At 35.8% G+C, this 27010-nt stretch overlaps 1 protein-coding gene and 1 pseudogene across 1 annotated transcript; one reads left to right on the top strand and one right to left on the bottom strand.

Annotated features, from left to right (window-relative positions):
- The first annotated feature begins 11264 nt into the window (after nt 1-11264).
- On the top strand, nt 11265-15424 carry LOC120193366 (annotated as a pseudogene).
- A 418-nt stretch (nt 15425-15842) lies between these two features.
- On the bottom strand, nt 15843-26099 carry LOC120193376. Its single transcript, XM_039195887.1, has 9 exons — nt 25946-26099; nt 25377-25647; nt 25042-25141; nt 24577-24633; nt 24037-24154; nt 22611-22693; nt 21987-22042; nt 21766-21862; nt 15843-16190 (listed from the first exon to the last, which is right to left on the bottom strand). The coding sequence occupies exons 2-9, from the start codon at nt 25640-25642 to the stop codon at nt 16134-16136; spliced, it is 834 nt and encodes a 277-aa protein (XP_039051818.1). The 5' UTR covers nt 25643-25647; nt 25946-26099; the 3' UTR covers nt 15843-16133.
- Nucleotides 26100-27010: the final 911 nt, after the last annotated feature.

The raw sequence follows: 27010 nt of genomic DNA, 5'->3' as shown, positions 1-27010 counted from the left end.
TTAAGTAATTTTCACCTTAAACCCAAACTCAAACCTGACCTGAACACAACATCTAAAAAATCCAAACCGACTTGACTTAAACCTGAATTTTTTTAAAAAGATTTTATATGACTCGATTTCGATCGAATCGAGTCGGATTAAAACTTATCAAATATGGGTCCCATGCCATCCCTAAGTGTTGTCCAAATGTTACAATGATGGAGCATTAAGCACAAAATATGAAACCCATTATGTGCATTTATTTATTATTTTTCAAATTATCAAGAAAAATATTTTTCTATCATAGTAGTATTTAGAAAAATATTTGACCCACCACTAGTTGGCCAACCATCTAAATTAACCCACCATTAACATTGTTTTCTAATATAATTATTAATAATTAATTAATTTAGATTAAACACTGTTAAAATTTATTATAAGAATTCTTTAAATTCAATTTTCTCTCTCAACGGAACCCTAGCCGCCCTCTCATATTTTTCTTTAGGGTTTGTGTTGTTTTTCTATATATCATATAATTTTTTTTTACTTTATTTACCTGATAATGACATTGGTTTTGATGATGATTGTAGACATTTGATTCTTTTTTTTCTTTGTTATTTTAGTTTTTTTAATAAGAATAATTCAACTTTTGTAGCATATTTTTTGTCTTCTTTCTCGGTCATTTAGTCATTCTTTTTTATTTTACGTTTTCTCAGAGTTGGATTTGTCGATACCATAATTGTTCAAGATGTTCCTTATTTATAATCATGTTGATATTTCATACTATGGATATGTGATCTTGTGTTCGTAGATAGTTTCTCATAATATTTAACTTTGATTTGTGGTTCTCGGTGGTCTTTGAATAACTTAATCTCTTTTTGTGATTTGTTTGTCGATATTGTCAAATTTATTTATATGTATTTTTGTTCAAATCTTTTGATTGAGTTTTTACTATTTTCTATGTATGGTTTTTGTATGATATAAATTGACTAGTTTCAATGTTATAAGAAAATGAAAAAATTATATATTTAGTTTACGATAATTATAAACCCTTATTATAATTTTAAATATTTTTAATTTTTAATAAGAATAATTATTTATATTAAAAAAAATCTCTCTTAACAATATTAAAATTTAAATCACTAAGTTTACTTGGATAATTTAATATCTCATGTTATATTAATTAATAGTCTATGTCAACTAACATTGTTGATACATTAGTCTTATCCCTCTTCGTTTTAGAAGAGACGAAAGAAAATTATTATATTTTCCAAGGATCAGTTATCAGCTTAAAAAAGCAAAGAATGTGGGGTTTGATATTAGATTACTATATCTAAAAGGGTAAATTAAATTGATGGTCACTAAACTTTTAAGGTACTTTTACTTTAGTTAATAAAATTCTAAAATTTACATTACAATGTTTACATTACAGTAACTCTCGTTAGTTACCGTTAAGAAAAAATTGATGTGGCATATTTAAGTATTCACCTACAAAAAAGAAGAAAAAAAACTCGAGGTTTCAAATTGATAACCGCCATAAAGGTAAACTTTTTGATGAACAGAGCGACCATCGATTAATCTAATCGAGAGAATATTTCATTTGACCATAAGATTAACATAGTTTGATTTTAAGTTGATTAGACTATTAAAAATAAAGGATAAAAAAGTTCTAACTTTCGGTTTCAATTGAGAATTGGAATAACTGGAAAGTTTTCCGACATGTTTAAACTAGAATAAAGAAAGAGAAGAAGAATAGAAGTAATTCGATAATCTTTTTGATCGGAGAAACCATCAAACACAACAAAAATGATGGCGGAAGAACGAGTGATGTTTGCAAGAACTTTTAGAATTTTTGAAAATTTTACATCAGTTATTGCTAATGATTTAACAATTAAGTGACAAAAAATACAAAACTTCTTAACAATAGTAACTGCAGTGAATTCTTTTCCCGATTTTAATGATCAAATGAAAACATCTTAAAAGTTAAATAATAACTATTAATATAATTCACCTTTAATAAAATAGTGAAATCCCACTTTTTTTTATCTCCCCATCCACAAGTCTAATGAAACTATGAGTATATCCACTACGAAGATTGTTTATAAATATATCTGAATTTGAAGATCATTTGATCTTTTACTAATATAAAATGAAATCTAAAACTTTTGATTTCTTAATTAATTCAACTTTTCAGGTTATTATAATATTTCATAAATAAATTTTAAGTTGCCACTACAAAATCATCATTGAACATTATTCTAATTTATCAAATTTTGATTGGCTTGGGTATTAAATATATGAGTAAATTAATCTCGTGGTATTTAACTATGTGCGTATTTTAATCTGACAATTGATCTTTTAATTTTATTAATCAAATCATTTAATTATTTAAATGGTATCGATCAAGTCACATGTTTTTAACATTTTTACTATCTATCAGAAGTCAATAAATTCCTATTATTTTGTTATAGAGAAATGAAATCATTCTATATAGTTATCGTATCCTTCCTAACGCTTGGCAAAAGTATCTTTGAATTTATTGACAATGATCGGTCGTGATGGACAATCGATTGCAAGAGATTTTAGCTGGATTTATAGATTAAATAAATATTTTATCTAAAGTATAAACATCAAATTAATTTTTTATTTAAAATTTAAGCATTAAATTGATATTTTATATAAAATTTAAACATCAATTTGATATTTTATATATAATTTAAGGGTTAAATTAATATTTTATCTAACGTTCAAATATAAAATTAAAAATTTACCCCTTTTACTAATATGTTATGTCATCAAATTAATGATGTTTAACGCCCCAATGATGAAATTATTATAAAACGGTAATATCAATGACTAAAATATTATTTTTAAAAATCTAGCGATCAAAAAAGAATACTTATGAAGTAAAAATGACAATTTCGATAGTTTATCATTATTAGTCCCAACTAGATAATGGAGGATGGGATGTAGCCCAAAACAAAAGCTATATAATCTTGAGGCCTTATTGTGTTTTCTTATTTCCTTCTTTTATACTCAATAAACTATGCTTAGTATGTTTGTTTTCATAGTGAGATGAGCCTAATAGGCACCAATTTCAAACAATGGGTTCTTTCTCATTTGAGTACATTGATTTCATTTCTTAGGCTTTAAAACCTTATGGGTTTATTTCAATAAAATTTAGAAATATTATGGACGAAGGCTTTTTTAAGAAATGTATTTGTAAAAATGGAGGTGAAAATGGCGGCGAAGCGAAACGAACCGCCGTGTCGGGTGATCAAGACGGCGGAGACTTCGTTGTTGTCGAGATCGAAAAGAGCAATGAAGAGAAAGAGGAGACTAAGCCCCCGGGAGAAGAAAAAGAAGAATCCACTTCAAATTCGATCAAAATCCCCGAAACCAAAGGAATCCAAGAATATAACGATAAGGATATTAAACCACAAGCTCCCTTCCCGAAACTCGATCCGCCACCGTCGCCGCCGAAAGTGGAACGTTCACAATCGTTATCCATCGCGGAAACCATACCTTCCGTAGACAAATACATAAATGATCGAAGCAACAGTCTCTCGGCGGCAACCGTGAGAAGCTTGTCATCTCTAAAAGAAGAGAACAACGACCTCGTCGTGAAAGACGATTTGTTGAACTTCGAGGTGACGGAGTTCAAAATCCGGGAAGTCAAAGTCATAGTAAATTGAAAACCGAAGCCGGACGGCTCGGCCTCCAATTAAGAGGCCAGATATTAGTTTTCACGAGATCGAACGAAAAAGATTACACCGCCGTCCGGCAGTTCTTCAGAGAGAAAGGGCTCGTGTACGTCGAGATCAACATCGACGTGTTCCCCAAAAGGGAGAAGGAACTGAACAAGAGAACGGGGAGTTCGGAGACACCCCAGATTTTCTTTAACGACAAGTGGTTTGGCGGATTGGCGGCATTGAATGAGTTGAAAGAGAGTGGTGAATACGAAGCGAAGCTGAAGGAGTTGGTCGGAGAGAGATGCCCGGAAGGAGCGCCGGAGTTTGCCTATTCAAGATCGGTTGCTTAGGATGAAAATGATGGGGAATTGCTTCTCTGGCGTTCATTTGTTGGAAGCCATTATTGATCGTCTAGACTGGCAGACACAGGGTAAATTCTCTTATGCAAATATGTTTCGTTTTCTATATAGAGAATTTGTTCTGTTTTTATTGGCTTAATTTTATATTCAACTCTCAAAGTTGTCCATTTTATCATTTTAGTACCTATTATCATTTCGATACCTAAAATGTAATGGGTCACGTAGTAATAAAAAAGTTATTAAAAAGTCTTTGAGAATTTTCAACATATAAATTTGAAATTCACTTAAAAAATCAGTATGCATTGTGAAATTATTTGATAAACAAATTACATAAAATTTAAAGCTCATAAATATAATTATTTGAATGTCATATGATATATTTTAAATGATCCTAAAGTTTAAACTCTGAATTCCAAATTTTAAAGTTTATACTCATAAATTATAAATTCTAAATAGGATAACTAACATCAATACGGTTCACTTTTGAATTTTTATTTGCTCTCATTATATTAAATGATAATCTTATATATAAATGATTGAAAAAAAATCAAAACATATATATAAATTATAATATATGAACCAACAACTAGTTGGTCTAGTGGGATGAGGCACTAGGTCCCTTAAGCAAGGTTAGAAGTTTGAATCCTGGCGTTTGCGAATGGAGCAAACTGGGTTGGGAGGATCACCCTCGCCTCTGCAGTACCCGATCTGGATTAGTCGGTCAATAAATCGGATATCAGTGATTAATTCAAAACCTAATTGATAATCTGACTTAAGCACAATTGACTTAAACAAATTAATTAACTTAATATTGGTAGATTTGATTTTGATTAATTGAATTATTTTTAAAATTTTAGAATATAATTACTTATTTTGTTTGATTTTGGAACAGAGAAAATGAATTTGAAGAAGGAGAAATTGTGTTACGGTGATCATCTTTAACATTCCAGAGTTTATTCATCATCTAGGTCTTCGGATAATTTTCGATAAATACGGCGAGGTGGTCGATTCTTTCATCCCTAATAAAAGAAGTAAGGGAGATAGTAGGTTTGGTTTCGTTCGTTTTACCAGATTGGAGGATGCGAGGAAGGCCATCATTTGTGCCGATAGATCAATAATTCAAGGTAATAAAGTTCGAGTCTTCATGGCGAGATTTCAACCTCGAGAAGCTTTTTTGGAGAAAGAAGTCTTCGGGTCCAAATCGGGGTGAGGCTAAGAATAAAATGGTGGTGGATAGTTTTTCTCAGGCTCCCATCGTCGGTGTTGTTGATGAGGATAAGCTAGTTACACTTAGAGATAGTCTGGTAGGGTGGTGTAAAAAATTTATGAAAATGAAAGACATGGTCGCTATTATGCACAAGGAAGGAATATTAGGCCCAAAAATTATGAGGTTAAGCGGTTTAACAATTTTAATCATTTTTGAAGATGAAGAGAGTAGGGATCATACTCTTCTTAACCAGTCTGAAGCATTGAAAAATTGCTTTGACAAAGTGGAAGTATGGTCGGAGAATTTTCAGTGTTGCAGTCTTCGAGCATGGCTATCTTGTAGGGGGATACCTCCGTTTGTGTGGAGCCATTCCACTTTCAGAAACATTGCAAAGAAATGGGGAGAACTCATCTTCATTGAGGAAGGGACCCTTAATCCCGGATCGTTTGATAGGGCTCTGTTTCATATTATAATAAAATGCAAAGCTCGAGTGGAAGAATCAATCGATTTGGTAGTTGGAGAAAGGATTGTGTCAGTTTTTGTTTCTGAGTTTGAACCTTGTTTTGGCCCAGATTCTGTTTGGGAATATTCGTCTTTGATGGCTTGGGATATTGCTTCTCCGGCTTCCATCGTGGAGGAGATTGTTGAGGTCTCATCAGAAAAGTCTCCCAAGTTGGAGGTTGGTGTTGGTACGTCTACTCAATCTTTTCGTGCTAACACACATATGGAGACTAGTTAAGAAGAGGTTTGAGATTTTCTCGATTGCTCGACCGTTGGTGGTGGTTCGAGGTGTCCTATTACGGAGGAAGCTGGTATTGGTCCTCGTTGTGAAGAGTTATGGGCTCAATATTCAGAACCCTAGGCAGTGCGTTATGGGGTTAATATGCATGTTTTACGGTGTTAGAGATGTGATGCTTCTAATGCTTTGGAGGCAGTTTGTAGTGGCCTCATGGGCGCTGAGGTGGAGTTGTCTACTGCCATAGAAGACAACGCGTAAGTTTGTCCGGTTGTGCCTTTTGATGGGTTAGTGAAAAGGGATTTTAATAATAGCATGGGTCTTTTTTATTCCAAATCCAAGATAATGTGGTATGGGGCTAGGGCACACTTTTCTTTGTGTCAGTGGAGAGGCTATCAAAATGCTTTGATAAATTATAATATAATGCGCGTGAAAGGCAAGGATTTGGGTGTTAGTTTAGGAGGCAAGGCGGTGGTTTTTCCAAGTGATTCTTTTGATGGGTTGGCGAGCAGGGCCTTGGCCAATATTTTTGGGTGCTCGGTCCCAAGTTCAGAAGCATATCCTTGGCAGCCCAAGTCAAATTCCGATAATCTAAGGCTTCTTGAGAGTTTGAGTTTCGAGCAGGTGTTGACCAACAGGTTGATTAGGAAACAGAAGAAATTTGGCTCGCTATTGGATATTCAAGACAAATTTCTTTCGAAAGCTGAGAAAAATAAAAGAGATCGAGCGTTGAAGAGATTAAAATTGCTGAAATCTGATCTAAATTCCTCTGAATTATCTGGTAGTTCGCTATATGATTCTGATTTGAAAAAAAGATGGGATGTGTTAGTTGGAAATGAGTGACACGGTTAATTTGGGGTTACTCGAGATTTGTTTTTGAGGTTGGTGTTTGATTGTCTAGGATTGTGTGAAGTCCAGGGTCGTGTTCTTTGAGAGTATTCGCTGATTATTCTTCCATCGGGTCTTCTGGGATTTTTTGGTTGTTTATTGTGCGATTGGGTTGAGTGTCGATGAATGTCAAGGTCTTGTGTAACGTTCAGTAGGTATGGGTGTTTTATATGAGTTTTTGTGTGGTTAGGGTTGCGAATTGTTTGTTGCTCTGTGGTATCCTTGATTTTATTCTTTTCCACCTCTTAGTTCATTCTTTTTCCTCCATTTAGGGATAGATATGTTTTTTAACGAGGTCTAGGAGGTGTTGTACTTTGCATTATTTTTAATACAAAGTACGCTTTTACAAAAAAAAAATCACTTCTAATAGATTCCTGGAACACGAGCCATTTATAATGGGATGCTTCAATTTTCGAGTTTCAACCCACGATTGAGAGCCAAAATCAGCATCTTTTCTTGCCGATAGGCTTTCCAAGTTACTGTTTGCCGTTCTGGAAACTTATGCATCGAATAATAGGCTGCATGTTAATTATCATGCCATTGACAAAAGTGAAGAATTCCGCAGGTTTTCTTATTCTTTGTCTGCTGCCATACATTTTTTTTATAGATACTACTATTTAAATGTACGATTGAATTGATAACTCATTGAATATATATCATTCATCGTATTATATATACTTTGTTAGAGATCGTAATTTAAATTTTGTTTTGGTTATGTTAAAAAATTTACAATATAATTTGACTGGAAAAAAATAAATCGAGAGAAAATGAGAGGATCCTATAGGGATGATCATGGGTCAAATCAGGTTGGATTTTTAGTTCATTCGAACGTAACTCGTGTATGATATTCTTTTATCTATCATCTAATTCGATTCAAGTTTAAGAAAATTTTATTTAACCTGAAATTCAATTCAATTTGATTTTGAGATAAAAAATTGTATCTGATGGACCATAAAAAAAAAATATATATATATATATATATAATTTTTTATTTGTTAAAATAGAAGATTAATTGAAAAAATAGATAGAAAAATATTATAATACTTATCTCTAAATATGTAAAGCCTAATTAATGTATTATTTTTAGATTAGGATGAGACATATTTTTCATTCTAGACACGGACTTGAATTTTCAATTTCTTTTAACAGCGATGCAATGATTTTTCTATACCTTGTGATTGCAGATACTTAAACGAGGCTCGAGATTTGCAAAGAGTGAATATGAAATTACTGACTCCAAAGGAAAGGCTGACCTTCTTCTTAAACTTACACAACGCCATGGCCATTCATACCGTGATCAGCATTGGACATCCTAGAATATTAGATAAAAGTCTTTTTTAACGAGTTTCTCTACGGCGTCGGCGGATACCCTTACTCCCTTAACACCATCGTCAACGGTACTCTCCGACACAATCGCACCTCTCCTTATTCCTTCATCCGACCCTTTAGCAAAGGTGACCGCCGCTTAGAGGTACCACCGTGATGAACGTCAGATACAAATATTTTTAGATTTTTTTGAGTACTTTTTTTATTTAATATTTTAGATTGAAATGACAGCTGGTTCCGACGAAAGTGAACCCCTTGATACATTTTGGTTTATGCAATGGGACAAGATCAAGCCCGGCGGTGAGGTTTTTCACAGCTGACGGCGTTGAAAATGAGTTGATATGTGCTGCGACGGAATATTTCCAGAGAGGAGCAATACGGTTTAATGTGAACTCCAGGACTATTTATTTAACTCGAATCATCAAATGGTACGTTCTTTTGTTTCCTTTCTTCCACCAAACCAATATACCACGATTTCTAATATGAATTAGAGGTAGAAATAAATAAAATATTCGAAATAATGAATTAGTCATATAATGTTCTTTTATTAAATTAAATAAATTAATATGAATTAATATTTTATATTTGTTTAATAAACAAATAAACTTTAAGCTCCTTTACCGGGCCGTTCTCCTATTGCTTTAAACTTTAAAGAGTTTAAACCGTGAAGTTTAATAACTTTAAGGACTACTAGTGTAATTTGACCAATATATTCTCACACTAATAAAATATAAAGACTAACTTTAAATGAAGATTATTTAAAGATGTTCATAAATATTAAATAAATCGAAAATAAACATTTTAAAAAATAAATAAATAAATATAAATGAAACATGATTTAAAAAAAATATATTCGTTTAAAGTAATCTCTAACTAACTAACTAACTAACTATTTATATTGCAGGTATAATGAAGATTTTGGACGACAGAAAGAAACCCTAAAATGGGTAATGAAATACTTGGATTCAACGCAGTCGGGGCTTCTGCCACATCTTTTGGCCGATGATGATGGCCAAATTAACGTAGTGTATCAAGATTATGATTGGTCTAGTAACTCTTGATTAAAAAACAAAAGAATATAGATCCACTGAAGGGGAAAGGATCCAAGCTCAATAGGATACTTACATATATATACATTTATAAGGATTATTTTGTAAGTATATTAGAAGGTATTCGAATCAAAATATTATTGAAACTGCAACTGTGATATTGCAATCAAAATCCGAGGAGAAACCGGATATGGCAGAGGTAATCTAAAAACATTAAGATTTAATCACACGGCCAAAATTAGTAAACCAAGACTGTGGAACCGGAACTCGAATGTCACAGCGCCCGATTCCCATGCGGCACAGAGCCGGCAAGTTTCTTGCCTTCTGCAACATTTCTCGCATTCCTTTATCTCTGTAATCGTCCAGCTGTCTCTTCACCAGCTGCCTTACCACCTTGCATAACCGTTGCGCCTGGATCCGCTCTAATTCCCCGCAGCATAACAGCAGCCGTGGACGGCAGCTGTCATCCCTCACTCTCCGGCAGCTTTCCCTCAAGAATTTCTCTCAATGGCTGAGGCCTTTGGTTCTTTTGTGTTCGGAGTACTTGCCACCCGGAGAGGCGGAGAGGGAAGCAGCTGCAACGGCAACCATAGAAAGAGTAATCATTAAGGAAGCTGCTAAGAGTGTGGGTTTCGCCATTGTTAATTTTGTCTGGAAGGATATATCTATATATATAATATAATTTGCATGAAAAAAGATACGTGGAGCTTTTCTTTCATGCAGTTAATGAATAATGATGAGGTGGGGAGATTCTTCCGACAAGATCTTCAGTTTTGGTTCCACGTAGTGCCAACGCCTGGTTTTGCATCTTGGTGATATTTGTTGTTACGCGCTAAAATCAATTCGAGTTAAATTGAGTAAAAAAAATAGTTAAATATATTGATAATTTTATTTTAAAATTTAAAATTTGTTTAAAATTTTATCAAATTAAATTTATGAGAATCGAATCGAATCGAATCGAATCAAATTGAATTGTTTGTTTTTACTTAAGTTTAATTGTAAATATTTTTAATGTTATAATACTAATCTGATTCTAATTAAAAAGGTGTTTTATAACCATGTACATTATATATATATAGTTAAAATACTCGACTATAACTTGAAAATCAATCCATAACTTACTAAAAGTTTAAATTATTCTTATCCTATTTCGTGACTCAAACTTAAAAGAAAATTAGTTAAAATAATGAAATTACAAACCAAGTTAAATCATTTTTTTAATATCAAATTGAATCAAAAATTTTAATTTTTTTCGCATCAAGTATAATTTTACTAATTTTACTTACCAAAGTAAAATGAAAACATAGTATTAATGATCAAAATACCTAAAAGAAAAAAAATAAAATAGTGACTAAAACAGAAATACGATAAAATTTGGTGACCAAATGTGTTGTTTATCCAGTATAAAAATAGAGAAGCTCGCCCTACATGAAAGTGAAACGACCTTTCACCACGTGTATTTCAGCAAAATAATAAACATGTCGGGCAATGAGGCATCTTTGAATTACTCTCTTCTTTGCTTTCAATTCCTTCACCCATTTACCGAGTCTGCTCAGAAACTCAGCGTCTCTCTCTTGAGTTATTACATTCAACACATTTAGATCTATTCTCCTCTACCACTGAACTCCTTACCTGTATTTGTTTTTCTTCAAAGTAATCTCCGTATTCCTTTTAAAGAAAAATTGGATTTTTTATCAGACAGAGTACGGTGTTCTTGCTGTTTCTGATGATCTCTGGCATTGGGTATATTTCTTTTCCTTTCCTGTTTTATGATATTTGCTTGCTTCAACCATCTGTATGAAAATTTTCAAGTTTTCGCAGAGTAATTCAGCTGAGTCAGTGAGGAAAATATCCCACCTTTGTAACTTCAAAGCTTCAGAATTTTAGGGTTTGAAAAGGTTGTGTATCATTCAACAAACAATCAGAAGAAGTTTGAGCAGCCCAAAATAATTTGGAAATTTGGGTCTTTGAGGAATATGATAGAATCCAGGAGTTGAATATATATATAAAAAGAATATTATGGGTCTGCGAGTTCTGAGATTTCACGTGAAGTTTACGCTGACTTGTCCGTGAGTGTAGCAAATAACGAGTTCGAGCGAAGATGCCTCAGCACAAAAACCTACTTCGCCATTGCAATGCCAATGCAGCCGCTTCCCATCCTCGACTCCTCGTTCACCATAAATGCCAATGTCACTTCACTGAGTCAATGAGTTTCTTGTGCGCGGAAACAATGACAGATCTGAAGTTGGGGCTGTGAAAGCAATTCAAATCGATTCGGATCAGGGGTTTACATTGTTTTTAATACGATGATTTGAAAAGGGTATTTTGTTTTGAAGATTACGGGCTCGAAAAATGGAGCCTTTTGTTTCAAGGTACTGCTTTCTTTCATTCTTCATCTTCACCATTCTCCTTTCTCTTATTCCACTCGTTAGATCAGGGGATGGAGAGGCACTTTTAGCCCTGAAATCATCCATTGATCCTTTCAACTCATTGCCATGGAAAGGAACCAATGAACTATTGTTTTGTCGGGAAATCGAATCACCGGTCAAATTCCGGCTTCTTTACTCGAACGGTTGTACACTCTTTACTTGCAAGACAATAAACTCAAAGGTACGATCCCGGCTTTGAAGCAAACCAGTCTTAGATTCTTCAACGTTTCGAACAACCAACTCCATGGTCAAATCCCTGTGACCCCAGCGCTGGTTCGGTTCAATATTTTTTCGTTTTCGGGTAATATTGATCTTTGCGGCGAACAGATTGAAAACCCATGTCGGATGATCGATTTTGGGCCGGCGATGAGGCCGGTTCACCCTACATCGAAAAAGCATTCCAGGTTGATCAAGATTATATCAGGAAGCGTTGTGGGTGGCTTGTCACTGCTACTTATTTGTGTGTTTTTGGTGTGTTTTGCAAGCAAAAGGAGAGGAAAGGCCAAGGGAAAGGATGTTAAAAGCAAAGGGGTTGCTAATGTAGGGAAGGCAGTGGGTGCTAGCGCCGTCGGCGGCGGAGGTGGAGGGAGTGGTGGCATGGGAAGTGTTGAGTGAATGATGTAAGCTCACGTGAATGAAGAGTTCTTGTGTAATGAAACTATTCTAGAAGTTGTTAGTTTGTTAAAGTTTGTTATGAATTTACTATAAGTAATTAGTTTAGGTGATGTATAATGCAAGCTTAATGAAAATACTTCTGATATTCTGTTTGATTCAAGCTTTGTTTTTCTGCAATAATCAACATGGTATCTTTCGCCAAAGTCCTGGGAATTTGGTTAAGGCGAAGTTTTTGAAATCCAAATAGACGGTCCGGCAGTTTCTGGGGCGGCTTCAAAAACTGGGAAATTGACTCTTAAAACGACGGATATGGATATTGTTTATGATTTAGGGGCGAAGATGATCGAGGCATTAGGGAAAGAGAAAGTGCAGAGTGGGGATGTGAACTTCGACTGTTCGGCGACTGGATTCTCGTTACAGGCGATGGGTTCGAGCCAAGTGGCGTGGTGGCTCTGTTGCTCAGATGGAAGGTTCGAGCACTATCGCTGCGATAGGAACCTCTCAATGGGGACTGTTACTTTCATGTTCGAGAACCCAAAACAAGATAAGATAGCGGTTTTTTGAGTTGAAGCTAATTGATATTGATGGCGAGCACCTTGGAATTCCAGATGTTGAATACCAAGCTATTGTTAGGATACCTTCATCTGAGTTTGCAAGGGTTTGTAAAGATCTTGCTAGCCTTGGTGATACTGTTGTTATCTCTGTAACCAAAGAAGGTGTTAAGTTTTCCACAGCTGGTGATATGGGACTACAAATATTGTTCTCAGGCAAAACACCAGTGTAGATAAACCAGAAGCGACAATCATAGAGATAAACAATCCGGTATTGTTGACGTTTGCATTGAGGTACATGATTCATTTACAAAGGCTACCCTGTTGTCGAATACAATGTCAATCAGCCTGTCTTCAGAACTGCCTGTTGTGGTTGAGTACAAGATTGCTGAGATGGGTTATATCAGGTTTTACTTGGCACCTAAGATTGAAGATGAAATGGATGGATGAGACTAACCATTAGCTAATCATGCAGTAGATAAGTTTAGAATAGATAAAAGAAGGTGAATAAGAAGAACGAAAGAATGCATCGCACTTCCGATTCAAGTCGAACGGAAGGAAGCATCGACACTTCCGATTCAAGTCGAACGGAAGGAAGCATCAGCACTTCCGATTCAAGTTGAACGGAAGGATGTATCGCACTTTCGATTCGAGTGTTCATCTTTTCATCAAGAAGGTTGAGAAAGTAGGGAGAATGTTGAGTGAACGATGTAAGCTCACGTGAATGAAGAGTTCTTGTGTAATGTCATACATGGGAGCAGGATTGTAGCTGATGGATATAGCTTGCATACCTGTCAAGTCTGTTAGGAAACTATTCTAGAAGTTGTTAGTTTGTTAAAGTTTGTTATGAATTTACTATAAGTAATTAGTTTAGGTGATGTATAATGCAAGCTTAATGAAAATACTTCTGATATTCTGTTTGATTCAAGCTTTGTTTTTCTGCAATACTCAACAGGAAGTAATAGTAGTGGGAAACAAGGGGAGGTTTGGGAGAGTGAGGGTCTAGGGAGTTTGGTGTTCTTAGGCATAGGCGATCAGCAAATGAATTACAGCTTAGAAGATCTGCTGAAGGCATCGGCGGAGACATTGGGAAGAAGTACGATGGGGAGTACGTACAAAGACGTGATGGAATCCGGGTTCATGGTGACCGTTAAAAGGTTGAAAGACGCGTCGTAGAGATTAGAGGAGTTCAAGAGACACGTGGATTTGATCGGACGGCTCAGACACCCTAATTTGGTCCCACTTAGAGCTTATTCCAAGCCAAAGAGGAACGCTTGATCGTATATAATTATTTCCCTAACGGAAGCCTCTACTCTCTCATTCACGGTTTGTCGGTGACACTGACTTCAATTTAATTTATTTATCTCCGTTATTTTGCTTTTGTGTTTGAATTTATGAGTCGAATCGAATTTAACAAGGAAGAAATACGAGTTTAACTCGAAATTTGAAACTCAGTCAAAGTTTATTAGAGAATTCTGGGAAAATTAATCTAGAAATCTGATATATAATATTTCTCTATAAATCATAATCATAAAGATTTAGGTAAACGACGACAATTCAGGGTGATTTATGAACAAAGCTGAGTTGCTAAAATTTAACAACTCATTGAGTCTGACCACCCCAACATGTTATAGTTGTCAGTTGCTCCCACTCTTTACATTATTTGCATTCGAACGAGTATAGGATGAGTATGTGTTTTTGATGTTTTATATTTAAAGAACTATCCTCTCATACTCAAGTCCGAATATGTTTCGATATGTTCCAGTAACGTAGATAGTGCGAGAAAAGAAGAAGAAGAAAGTTAATCAAGAATTGGCTCCGAAAATGTCAAAGCTTAATCCGTACTTCGGTTCAAAAAGTTAGAGATTCGAGTTTTAACATTGCACCACCTCGAGTTCTAACCTATTTTCTTTTGGATTTCCTTGTAGGAACAAGAACTTGTGGTGGTGGAAAGCCTCTTCATTGGACATCATGTCTGAAAATAGCTGAGGACTTGGCTACCGGATTGCTTTATATTCACCAAAATCCGGGCTTAACTCACTGGAATTTGAAATCCTCTAATGTATTATTAGGTCCTGATTTCGAATCTTGTCTCACAGATTATGGTCTCACCGTATTCCAGGATGCAGACTCAGTGGAATAACCTGGTGCTGCTACATTTTTCTACGGGGCATCCGAATGCAGGGACATCCGGAAATCGTCAACTCAACCGGCCGAAGTTTACAGCTTCGGTGTTTTTCTCCTGGAGCTCTTAACAGGCAAAACTCCATTCCAGGACCTTGTTCAAGAACACGGTTCTGATATTCCTACTTGGGTAAGATCGGTCCGAGGAGAGACTGAGTCCGGCGATGAGCTCAGCTCGGGTAATGAAGCATCTGAAGGGAAGCTTCAAGCTCTCTTGAACATTGCAATGGCTTGTGTTGCAGTTGCACCAGATAACCGGCCTGTGATGAGGGAAGTTTTGAAGATGATAAGAGACGATAAGAGACGTAAGGGCTGAAGCTCATGTAGCATCAAACGTAGCGAACATTCACCGGGACGACGGTCAGACACCGTTCGGAGCTTGCCTAGAGAAGAACATCTAAGCATATAAAAATACCCGTGTGGTAGCTTGGATTGGTAGGGCATTGAATTTTGATGTGCTAATTCTTTTCCCATTCAAACTTTTCATTCTTCCACTTCATAATTGTATTGTGAAGATACATAATCTTATCTGATGTATCTTTTGAAAGAAAGAAAAAACATAACTAAAAACCTATATATTTTAGGGTTGGATTCACCCAACTAGGTTTTATCCAAGAAGGTATGAAAATTACACAGGAAACTAAAAAACTACCGGTAAATGCATTCTAACTCGGTGAAATTAATCTGATCAAAGCATATGAATTTGTCCAAAAATACACAAACAATCAGATAATAAACCTACACGAAATTACAAATCAAGCACCAAATAAGGTTAGCAAGTTACAGATTATACGCATTAAAGCTTCAATGCAAAACTCAGCTGAATATTTTGATTATTTTTTCTCTACCTGGGGTCATAGAATGATAAACAGTTCATCATTCTTATTATCTGCTGCTAGTGTTCACTTGATATCTGGTGGGTAAATATACCCGACGTCTGAAAATTGGGATTTCTACAAATTCTTCTATGGTGGCACTCAACTTGTGAATTGAGTGCTTGTCTGCACAAAAAATGAACAAGAGTATCCTACGGGTTTCTTATGAATTTACACGAGAATTCTTTTCCCCTAGCTTACACATTACCAGACACATCGAACTTTGAGCTCAATGATTCCCGATCAGCACCTAAGCTCCTGCTTGAGATTGATTCCGCTTGGTGAGCCGAAAAGCGTCCTCTGTATACAGAAGGCATAACAGGATTGAAGGTTACACAGGTGTAGACAAGTATGTTTGAATACCTTGTGGGACAACTAGTTTCCAGTCATTGTCCGCAAGGTGTGGAAATCAATCACTCTTGTCATGCTGTCTATCTTTGTTCGACTGTGCCATGAGCAACGGAGTCCACATACAGTTAAGTACTCGATATATGTGACCTAACCACACACTAAGACGACTAAATGTTGTTAGGAAATAAACCAAATACAAGTAATTTCCCTATAACCAGATTAGTGAGAATGCGAAATAAAAGCGGAAAAATAATACCCGAAATTTGATAACGGAGTTCAACCAATTTGTGCTTACGTCTCCGGACTGTTGCAGATCTTTTACTAAGAGAAAATTTACAGGTGTTTACACAACACACTTGAGAGAGAACTAGAAGATTTTGGGATGATTTTGAAGCTAAATGAGCTAGGGTATTTATAGTTGAAACTTAGGGACTAATCTTTGTAAATATCCTAAAGTTCAATGATTCAATTTTTGTAATTAACCCTATTACAAAATAATAAAAAAAATAAGTAGCCCCCCCCAATTCAAGCAGCCGGCTGCTGCTTTAAATTTCAACAATCTCCCACTTGAAGACTGATTTTAATCTGTCTTCACACCTCGATCAATGCAGCAGCTTTTCTAGTCTTGTTACTCTAGCATGCCAACTGAAGTTGAACACAACTTCAGTTTGTCTGTGGTCACCGTCTTTGTCAACATGTCTGCCGGATTTTGAGCTCCACTAATCTTTTCAAGTTTCAAAATCCCATCTTCCAGAAGAGACCGGATAAAATGATATCGCAATTGTATGTGCTTCGTTCTGGAATGAAAAGACGGATTCTTTGCTAGATGGATAGCACTTTGACTGTCGCAATACAAGACATTGTTTTCTTGTTTCTTGCCTAACTCTTCCAAGAAACTTTGGAGCCAAACCATCTCCTTGCTGGCTTCCGTAACAGCGACATATTCTGCTTCAGTTGTGGAGAGAGCAACTATCTTCTGTAATTGAGAAACCCAACTCACTGCGGTTCCTCCTAGAGTATAGACATACCCTGTAGTGCTTCTTCTGATGTCGACATTTTCGGCTAAGTCAGCATCTACATAGCCTGTCAATATCGTATCTCTACCTTTGAAACAAAGTGCTTTGTTTGTGGTACCCCGCAGATATCTGAGGATCCATTTGACTGCTTCCCAGTGTACCTTGCCCGGATTATTCATGTACCTGCTAACAGCTCCCACTGCTTGAGCAATATCTGGTCTGATACAAACCATGGCATACATTAGACTTCCAATTGCTGAGGCATACGGCACCTTCACCATGTGTGCACGTTCTTCCTCCGTCTTTGGTGACTGTTCTTTGGAGAGTCTAAAATGAACACCTAAAGGTGTACTTACTGGTTTAGCATCTTGCATGTTGAACCTGAAGAGTACTTTGTTGATGTACTCAGCCTGTGATAACATCAAAGTCCTCGACTTTGTGTCTCTCTTAATCCTCATCCCAAGAATCTGCTTTGCAGCGCCCAAATCCTTCATAGCAAACTGCTTTGACAATTTTTGCTTCAAGTTTATAATCTCTTGCATGTCTGAGCCTGAAACGAGCATGTCATCAACGTACAACAATAAAATAATGAAGCTATTGTCGAACCTCTTGATGTAGCAACAATGATCTGCTTGGCATCTGGTAAAACCACTGCTACTCATGAAGCTATCGAACTTCTTGTACCACTGTCTAGGAGCTTGTTTTAAACCATACAAGCTCTTCTTTAACCTGCATACCAGGTTTTTCCTGCCTGCTTCTATGAAGCCTTCTGGTTGCCTCATATAGATTTCTTCCTCCAAATCACCATGAAGGAAAGCTGTCTTTACATCTAACTGCTCAAGATGTAAATTCTCTGCAGCTACAATTTTCAACACCAGTCTGATTGTAGACAGTTTTACGACTGGAGAGAAAATTTCATTGTAGTCAATACCTTCTTTTTGCTGAAAACCTTTGACTACCAATATTGTTTTGTAGCGTTTGCTCCCATCGTGCTCTTATTTGATCCTGTAAATCCACTTATTATGGAGCGCTCTCTTGCCTGGTGGTAATTCAGCTACTTCTCACGTCTGATTTGACATAAGCGAGTCTATCTCATCTTTCATTGAAGACTCCCACTTGACTGAATCCTCCACCTGCATTGCTTCATCATAGCACTCTGGTTCACCATTGTCAGTCAGCAACAAGTAGTGCAAAGAAGGCGAATACCGTTGGGTTGGTTTAGGAATTCTGGAGGAGCGTCTCAGTTCTGGTGTGCCTGGTTCTTCTTGAACTGCTTCAGGATTGATCTGAACATCATCTCCAGAAATCTCCTCAAACTCAACAAATTCCTTTGTTTCAGCTTTGGTATTTGAACTGCTTGATTCTACAGTTGACCTGTCTTTGTACATCACATTCTCATTGAAAATGACATCTCTGCTTCTGATGATCTTCCGATTTTCATAGTCCCAAAATCGGTAACCGAACTCATCACCGCCATAACCAACAAAGGCACATTTGTTGGACTTAGCATCAAGTTTACTTCTTTCAGCAGAGTCTATGTGTACATAAGAAATACAACCAAACACTCTTAAGTGTGAAAGGTTTATTTCTTTCTTACTCCAAACTTCCTCTGGTATTCTGCCATCCAAAGGAACTGAGGGCCCACGGTTGATCAAGTAAGCTGCAGTGTTGATTGCTTCAGCCCATAGAAATTTGGGCAAGCCGGCATGTATCCTCATACTTCTGGCACGTTCATTCAGAGTTCTGTTCATGCGCTCTGCTACACCATTATGTTGCGGTGTCTTGGGAACTGTTGTCTCCATCTTGATCCCATTGTTTGCGCAGAAATCTCTGAATCTACTGTCTCTGTACTCTCCTCCATTGTCAGACTTCAACCGCTTGACTTTCAAACCAGTCTCATTTTCCACCATGACCTTCCATTTTCTGAAGATATCAAAGACTTCTGATTTCTTCTTCAGAAAATAAACCCACACCTTCCTTGTTGAATCATCGATGAAGGTAACATAATATAGTGAGCCTGCAAGAGAAGGAACTGGGGATGGTCCCCATACATCAGTATGAACCAATTCTAACCTTTCTGCCTTGGGTGTCTTGCCAATCTTTGCAAAACTGACTTTCTTTTGTTTTCCAAAGATACAATCCTCGCATAGTCCGACATCTACATTCTTTAGATCCGGCAGCTTCCCTTTTGACAAAAGTGTCTTCATCCCTTTCTCGCTCATATGGACAAGCCTTTGGTGCCATGGGTTTGATTTTCCATCAGCATCTGCTACTGCAATGATATTTTCTAAATTTGAGGTTACATAGAGAGTATCAGTCTTCTTACCACGAGCAATGACGAGTGCTCCTTTGGTAATCTTCCATTCACAGCCTGAAAGGTTGTATTATATCCTTCTCCATCAAGCTGTCCAACAGAAATCAGATTTCTTTTGAGGCCAGGAATATGTCTCACTCCTGTCAGCTTCCAGGTGGTCTGGTTTGGCAGCTTTAGTCGGATGTCTCCTTTTCCGACGATCTTCAAGGTTTCATCATCAGCTAGATGAACCTTCCCAAAATTACCACTAACATAGTTCTCCATGATTTCTCGGCATGGGGTGGAGTGGAAAGATGCCCCATAATCCAATATCCATGATTCAATTGGACTGTTGACGCTTAAAATCATGGCATCACTTGTCTCCTCCGTCATGTTTGCAGATTCCTGTGCGCCTATATTTTTCTTCGGTGCTCGGCAATCTCTTTTGAAGTGACCCTTCTTGCCGCAATTATAACAGGTAAAATCTTTATTTCCTGTTCTTGATTTTCCCCTTCTGGATTTTGATCTGCCACGATTTGAATTTCTTTCTGAAGTTCTCCTTTTAAACTCCGTGTGCAAGGCTGAGGAGGTTGATGCTTCACCCGATTCTCTCCGTCGAATTTCTTCGCTCAGTACCAGATCCCGAACATCGTCGAATTTTAATTTGTTGTTTCCCGACGAACTGCTGACTGCTGTAACAGTAGCATTCCAACTGTCTGGTAGAGATGATAAGAGAATTAAAGCTCGAACTTCATCATCGAATTCAATTTCCACTGAACTCAACTGGGTTGTGATTGTGTTGAGTTCATTTAGGTGTTGTGCCACCGATGCCTTTTCCGTCATCCGCAAATTGAATAATCGTCTCATCAAATGAACTTTGTTTGAGGCCGATGGCTTCTCATACATACTGGAGAGAGCTGCCATAAGACCCGCCGTGGTCTTTTCCTTTGCTATGTTGAAAGCAACATTTCGGGACAACGTCAGTCGGATAACTCCGAGGGCTTGTCTGTCGAGAAGAGCCCAGTCTTCATTCTTCATGCCCTCTGGTTGCTTTCTTGAAAGAGGTTGATATAGATTTTTCTGTTACAGAAAATCTTCAATCTGCATCTTCTAAAAGCCAAAGTCCGCACAATCGAACTTTTCAATTTTCACCTTCCCTTCGTCTGCAGCCATCGCTCCCACTCGAATCTGGCTTCGTTTGGATCGTTTCTGACAATTTCTGCGAACCTCCGTCGACAAACTCGTATCACCGATCGAATTTCACTATTCACGAAATTCACTATTTACGTGAATAGTAACCTCGCAGAAAATTGACAAAATTCACAACCAAAAGCTCTGATTACCAGTTGTTTGGAAATAAACCAAGTACAAGTAATTTCCCTATAACCAGATTAGTGAGAATGCGAAATAAAAGCGGAAAAATAATACCCGAAATTTGATAACGGAGTTCAGCCAATTTGTGCTTACGTCTCCGGACTGCTGCAGATCTTTTACTAAGAAAAAATTTACAGGTGTTTACACAACACACTTGAGAGAGAACTAGAAGATTTTGGGATGATTTTGAAGCTAAATGAGCTAGGGTATTTATAGTTGAAACTTAGGGACTAATCTTTGTAAATACCCTAAAGTTCAATGATTCAATTTTGTAATTAACCCTATTACAAAATAATAAAAAAATAAGCAGCCCCCCAATTCAAGCAGCCGGCTGCTGCTTTGAATTTCAACAAATGTGCCAGTTTCCAAGTCATCAATGATATGATAGAAGCATATTGGAGTCAATAAGCCGTTTAGCAACTTGTTCGTCCACAATGAAACTCATGGTTAAATGCACATCAATGAAGATGAATAACATGAATAAAATGCAACAACCGAGATATGTGCATAGAGTGGAATCATGAGAAACATGTGAAAATAATTAAAGAAAGATATTGGAATTTAGTATCCGAATAGCATGGAAGTTAGGTGAGGATTTGACAATCAAGCTACCAATCATTTTAGTACGAAGATTTTACAGAACAATGCTTTTCCCAAGGAAAATGAGGTTCGCAGCATTCGCAGTATGATAATAGGCTTTCAATTTAGACCCTTTTTACATGTGAGAGAACATTCAGATCAACCTGGAAAGCTTACACTCTCAACCAGCATAAAATAGGCATTGAATGAAACCTTAATTAGATAAAGTTAACAAAAGATCCCAGAAAGCGAAAGAACATACCTGAGTTGCACTACGCAACATGCTATTTGCTAAATCCTCGTTAATAGATACAAGCAATGTCGGAATGAGGCTCATAAAACCCGGCATGTCTCTCATGCTGCACAAAGTCACCGTAGAAATTAATTTCATAAATATGCAACACTAATTTTGAAAAAATAATAATGAAAATGCTTGCCACAGAGCATGATACCAATTGATAATTATAAAGAACATCCACATACTCATTTAGCATGGCGGTAATATTGTTCTTTGCGCTAAAAAAGAGATTGATGTTATCCTGCAATTGTTCATAAAAGCTTTACTTAATAAGCCAACTCATAATACTGTTACAAGACTCGTATATGATATGGGGCAATCACATATAAGATTTGCATGAGCATAATAAAAAGAACAATAACAACTTGAGCTCTATGATGTCCTCCTTCAAGAGGCAAGATGTCCATTGACAACAACAGGTTTAGAACACTATTAACTCAAAGAGCACTGAATAAAGTACAACTAGAAATATATGGGCTATCTTGTTGTTAAGTTCTTTATAATCCTAATCGAGGGCCCGGGCTGTAAATGAAGCTAAAACTTTTCATGTATCTGATTTTTTCCTGAGTATCATCAGTGATACATATTTTTCAAGTTCTCACTCTAATGCCTTCAATGTTCATAATTAAACGAATCACTATGTCCTTAGTTAACCACTAAAATTTAAGGCAAAACGAACATAACTTGCAGATTAACCATTAAAAAGTAGACAACGAAGGACAAGGTAATGTCATCTAACACCTTTTATTTACCGTCTGATTGCATATTGACAATCAAGAAATGTGATGAATTAGAGATGATCCACTCACCTTGTATGCAGAAAGATTGAATGTGATTTGACCAAAAACATGAGAATTTTGCTTCAAATGATGCATAGTCGTACCAAATATTCCTGAAAACACATAACACAGAGTATATTTAAGTGAACCAATTACCTTAAGCTGCAAGCCATCATGCAAGATATTCACAATATCCAAATGCAACTGCTACCATTTATAGCAAAAGCAATCCAAATTTTCAGATTAGACATTAAAATTTGAAGGAGTATTTACACCTGGTGTTGAGCCCAATTCATAAGAAATTTACTTTAACGATACAATACCTGATAACCATCAATAGTACTTCCAATACTTTCCCCAATTTCCTTTTTTGAGTTAATTGATTATTTCAATATTATAAAGAGATGATACGTACAACAAATTGGATTGCAATCTACAAAATTTCTGTTTATTCAATAATCAAGGTGCCATTTTCTCCTATCAAAGGAGAAAAGATGCAGCCTATAACTTGTTCTTATCCAATAATCAGTAAAATTCAAATGCATTTACATTCTCAACTATTATGTAGCAAAGTTGAGAAAACTCAACACTCCGAAAAAGATGTATATATGAAAATATTTCTTATGAATAAACTTTTTCTTTTTATATGTAAATGCCACATCCCACGGTGTTAGGGTTTCATTATTTCACAGATATTCAGTTGCTTTGCGTTCACTTCAGTGACTTGACTGATGCAAACTGCTAGATCCATTCTTTGATCTCATAAAGAAAGATCAGACTCTGTTTTAGATTATAACAACTACATTGCTGTTAGATTTCAAGCTTTTGAAACTGTTCCTGCTCACTTGTTTTATAATGATAGATTGGAGATAACCTGGAAAGGAAAAGGATGAATACAGATGTTGACAGTGGACTTCAATATGATTAATTATTACTTTCAACTATGACCTTCTCTAACTAGATTTCTATTCATAAATTATAGATTTTTTTTTTAGAATTAGATTTACTCAATCTAGTTAAGTTTAAATGTCTAATAAACTGCTTAGTGGACATCTACTCTCATGTTTACCGAAGAAGAATTAAAAACTTTCCCCAGTAAAACTTGTGAGCAATTATGATTGTAAAATTTCAAAACCATTTTCTTTATCTATCTGTTTCAGGAGTTACAAACCAATATCATAATTTCAGCATAAATTTGATATTTAATGTCCATCAATTCTCCATCCCTAAATCATCACTGACAGTAACTTTATACCATAACTCAAAGTCCCAAACCTATGTTCTTACCCAAATCTATCATAAACATCATTTTGGAAGACTCCAAAGTTTTCCTTACACTACTTGAGATAATAAAATGGGAGATGTGGACAAATACTGATAAAAAGTTATTAATCAAAAGCAATTACAACTGAAAGAAAGATATTGGTACTTCTAGGAGGTAATATAAATTACATACCTTCAGAAGGCATTCTTTCATTCTGGTCAAGATGATTCGTCATGATAGAATAAGCACTCACGCTTTGCGGCACCGATGAAGGAATATTCATCTTTGAAGATGATTCCACCAGCGTATCCTTCCATCAAAAATTAGTGAAAAAACTGTAAATCCTTTCAACAAAAATTATAAAAGCATCGCAGATAGAGCAATGAGAGAATCACTAGGATTATCGAATTAGTGAAAAAGCTTGAATAGAGATTCATATTACAACATAAGAGTTGCAGTTATAAAATAATCTCAATCATTTTATCTGGAACTGACCCGAGACATAAATAGTAGAGCAGGAAATGTTCAGAAAACAGAAACTTCACAATGGACAAGGCAATTGTTATTGTTTATATTGATGATAAAAACCATTTTATACAAAAAAATATCTCAATTCATGGATCATATAATTCTATTCTCAAGAAATTTAACTAAAATGCTTAAAATCATTTAGGTGGGACAGGAACTAAGACAATAGGTGCCACAAAAATTTCAAAATATTTGCAAGCATACCTTCCTATTGTTCACTTTTTCCCCCACATTAAGTTCTTCAGGTTTCCTTTGCTTTCTCTGCCAATTTCCAAAAAATCTCTCTTAGGACAAATGAATCTACATATAATTTTAAATATGCAAATATGGAATCTAATAGAAAAAGAATAAAAGCGCATTAACAAATTCATTGTGTTTCATAGGTCCCAGTCAATTCCAATGTAGGCAAGTCAAACCTGCAATTAAAAAAGGAGCAGCTAGAAGCCTCTTCAAATGGAAGGAAGCAACAGATGCCTGTAGCTTCTAGCTATTTTGTTAAAAAGGGGATGTGGCTATATAATTTACCAACTCATTTGCTTAATAGCCCATTTTGGTCTACTTGGGGATGGGCCAAACTGAATGAAGTATCAAGGAAGAAGACATTTCATTGACAGAGAAATTAACTCACATGATGGTAGTAATGGATCATTAAAGAAGCAGGGAGCTTACTTGCAACCACCTACACCTCAATGCAACATCACGAGCGGTTTTACCAGGCAACATAGCCGCAATCTTTATGTACTTCAGGATATTTGGTTCCTTTTTATACCTACACAAAGATGAAAATCAGAATTGAATCTTCATTCCGTAAACATGCCTCACCTATTACCTAATAAGTACCTTCTAAATACAACTCTATAACATAACTAGAGATCCATCACTTAATATTAATTGTGAACAATTTGACTGCATCAGTTATACCAGTAACACAGAAATACAACACTTGCACATACAGTAAGAACCCGAATAGGTTTCAAAATTGAGTAGAATTAATCAGGACACACCTTTCAAGCCCGTCCTTCAATATGTACAGTTCATCAACAGACCATTCAACCGTCACCATTGTATCCTGCTTGAGCCCGGTAACAGAGTCAAGTGGTGGAGAGGAGCCAGAAGAGTTTCCGACTTCGATTAAGTCAGGGAAGGCAGTAAGAATACCAGAATTTCTAGTGAAATTCATGGCCGGAGCAAAGTAACCACGCATCGGAATCATCTCAGAACTACTGGTGAGTGCAGCTGATTGGAAAGATATAGCTTGTTGATTCATCATGGAACCTAAAGTATTCAGAATTGTCAAAAACCCACTTTTCTAAAACCCAAACCAAATTCAAATGTGAAACTAACTCTGCTCAATATCTCTAACTGACAACTTCCATACATTTTTTGTTTTCATTTCAAATATCAAAAGGAAAATAATGCCACGGCAATCTGGGAAAACAAACTCAACCCATAATCATATCCTAAAATTTTTAAAAAAATCACATCAATTGAGTTGAACAAAAAAGAATCTGAGTCAAAAAACCGACGCGATGAAGCTAAAAAGAGAAAGGTGGTGATGGATGAGGGAAGTTACCTTTCTGTGGGCAGCTTTCCGACAAAGCGCCAATTGGTTATGCCTTTTAATTTCCCACTAAAAACTAAAACTTCTCAACTGCTACAATCGCTGTTTTACTCTCTTTTTTATTATTTTTTGCTGAATATTTGTGTTTATTTATTGATTTTTGAGGTGTGGGGTTCATTGTTTTTGTTTGGAACTTTGTTTAAAATCCTCTTCATTCTCTTCTGGAGAAACTAAAATATCATTATCAGCTAATGGGAAACAACGGTTAGCAAAGCAAAGGCAACGAAAGGGTAAAGTACACAAATAATCCCCCGATTATAGGATTATACTTTACTGAGTCCTCATACTATTAAAAGTTACAAAATGATCATTTGACAATTCATATGTTTTAAACTCGTCTTTTTTATTAAAAAAAATTGGTGGTCGTCTAAGTTAGATATTAACCTATTGACTGAGATTTGATAAAATTTAATCCCAAATATGTTTGAGTTGTATTTTGTGGATCGACTCTCTTCTTACATTATGCTTTCGAACCATGCTTGAAAGCAACGACGGCGCCAATAGACACCAATAAAAATATAATTTTATCATATCTCAAACAGTAAATTAACGTTCAACTTAGACGATGATCAAATTTTTAATAGAAAAGAACGAGTTTAAAACATATGAATAATCGGATGATCATTTTATAATTTTTAATTTTTGAGAGACTCAACAAAATAAAACCATATAATCAAGAGATTATTTTATAATTTTTAATAATCGATGAACTCAACAAAATAAAATAATATAATCAACAAATTATTTTATAATTTTTAATAATCGATGAATTTAACAAAAATAATATCTTAATATCTTATAATCATGGGATACTTTATATACTTCACCCAAATTTTTAATAGTGAATACCGCAAATATTTGGAATTCAGCAACAAGGCGAAAAGCGAATCCCTTTGGACAATTAATGCGGTCATTGTGGACTTTCCACGTATTTAAGCTTTAACTGGCTCCTTTCATTTATCCCCGCGAGGTTTTATTCTTTTTCTTTTTCGAAGGTTTAATCTATGGAATTTTCAC

Source organism: Hibiscus syriacus, unplaced genomic scaffold, assembly GCF_006381635.1.
Source record: "Hibiscus syriacus cultivar Baekdansim isolate YM2019G1 unplaced genomic scaffold, ASM638163v2 tig00116995_pilon, whole genome shotgun sequence".
NCBI classification, from domain to species: Eukaryota; Viridiplantae; Streptophyta; class Magnoliopsida; order Malvales; family Malvaceae; genus Hibiscus; species Hibiscus syriacus.
This window is presented reverse-complemented; position numbering and strand designations above follow the sequence as displayed.

Coding starts and splice junctions, on each gene's coding strand:
- LOC120193376 (XM_039195887.1), bottom strand. CDS start 25,642: ATGATGAATCAACAAGCTATATCTTTCCAATCAGCTGCACTCACCAGT. Junction 22,043..22,610: donor TCAATCTTTCTGCATACAAG/GTGAGTGGATCA, acceptor GAACAATTGCAG/GATAACATCAATCTCTTTTT. Junction 16,191..21,765: donor TGTTGCGTAGTGCAACTCAG/GTATGTTCTTTC, acceptor TTCTGTATACAG/AGGACGCTTTTCGGCTCACC.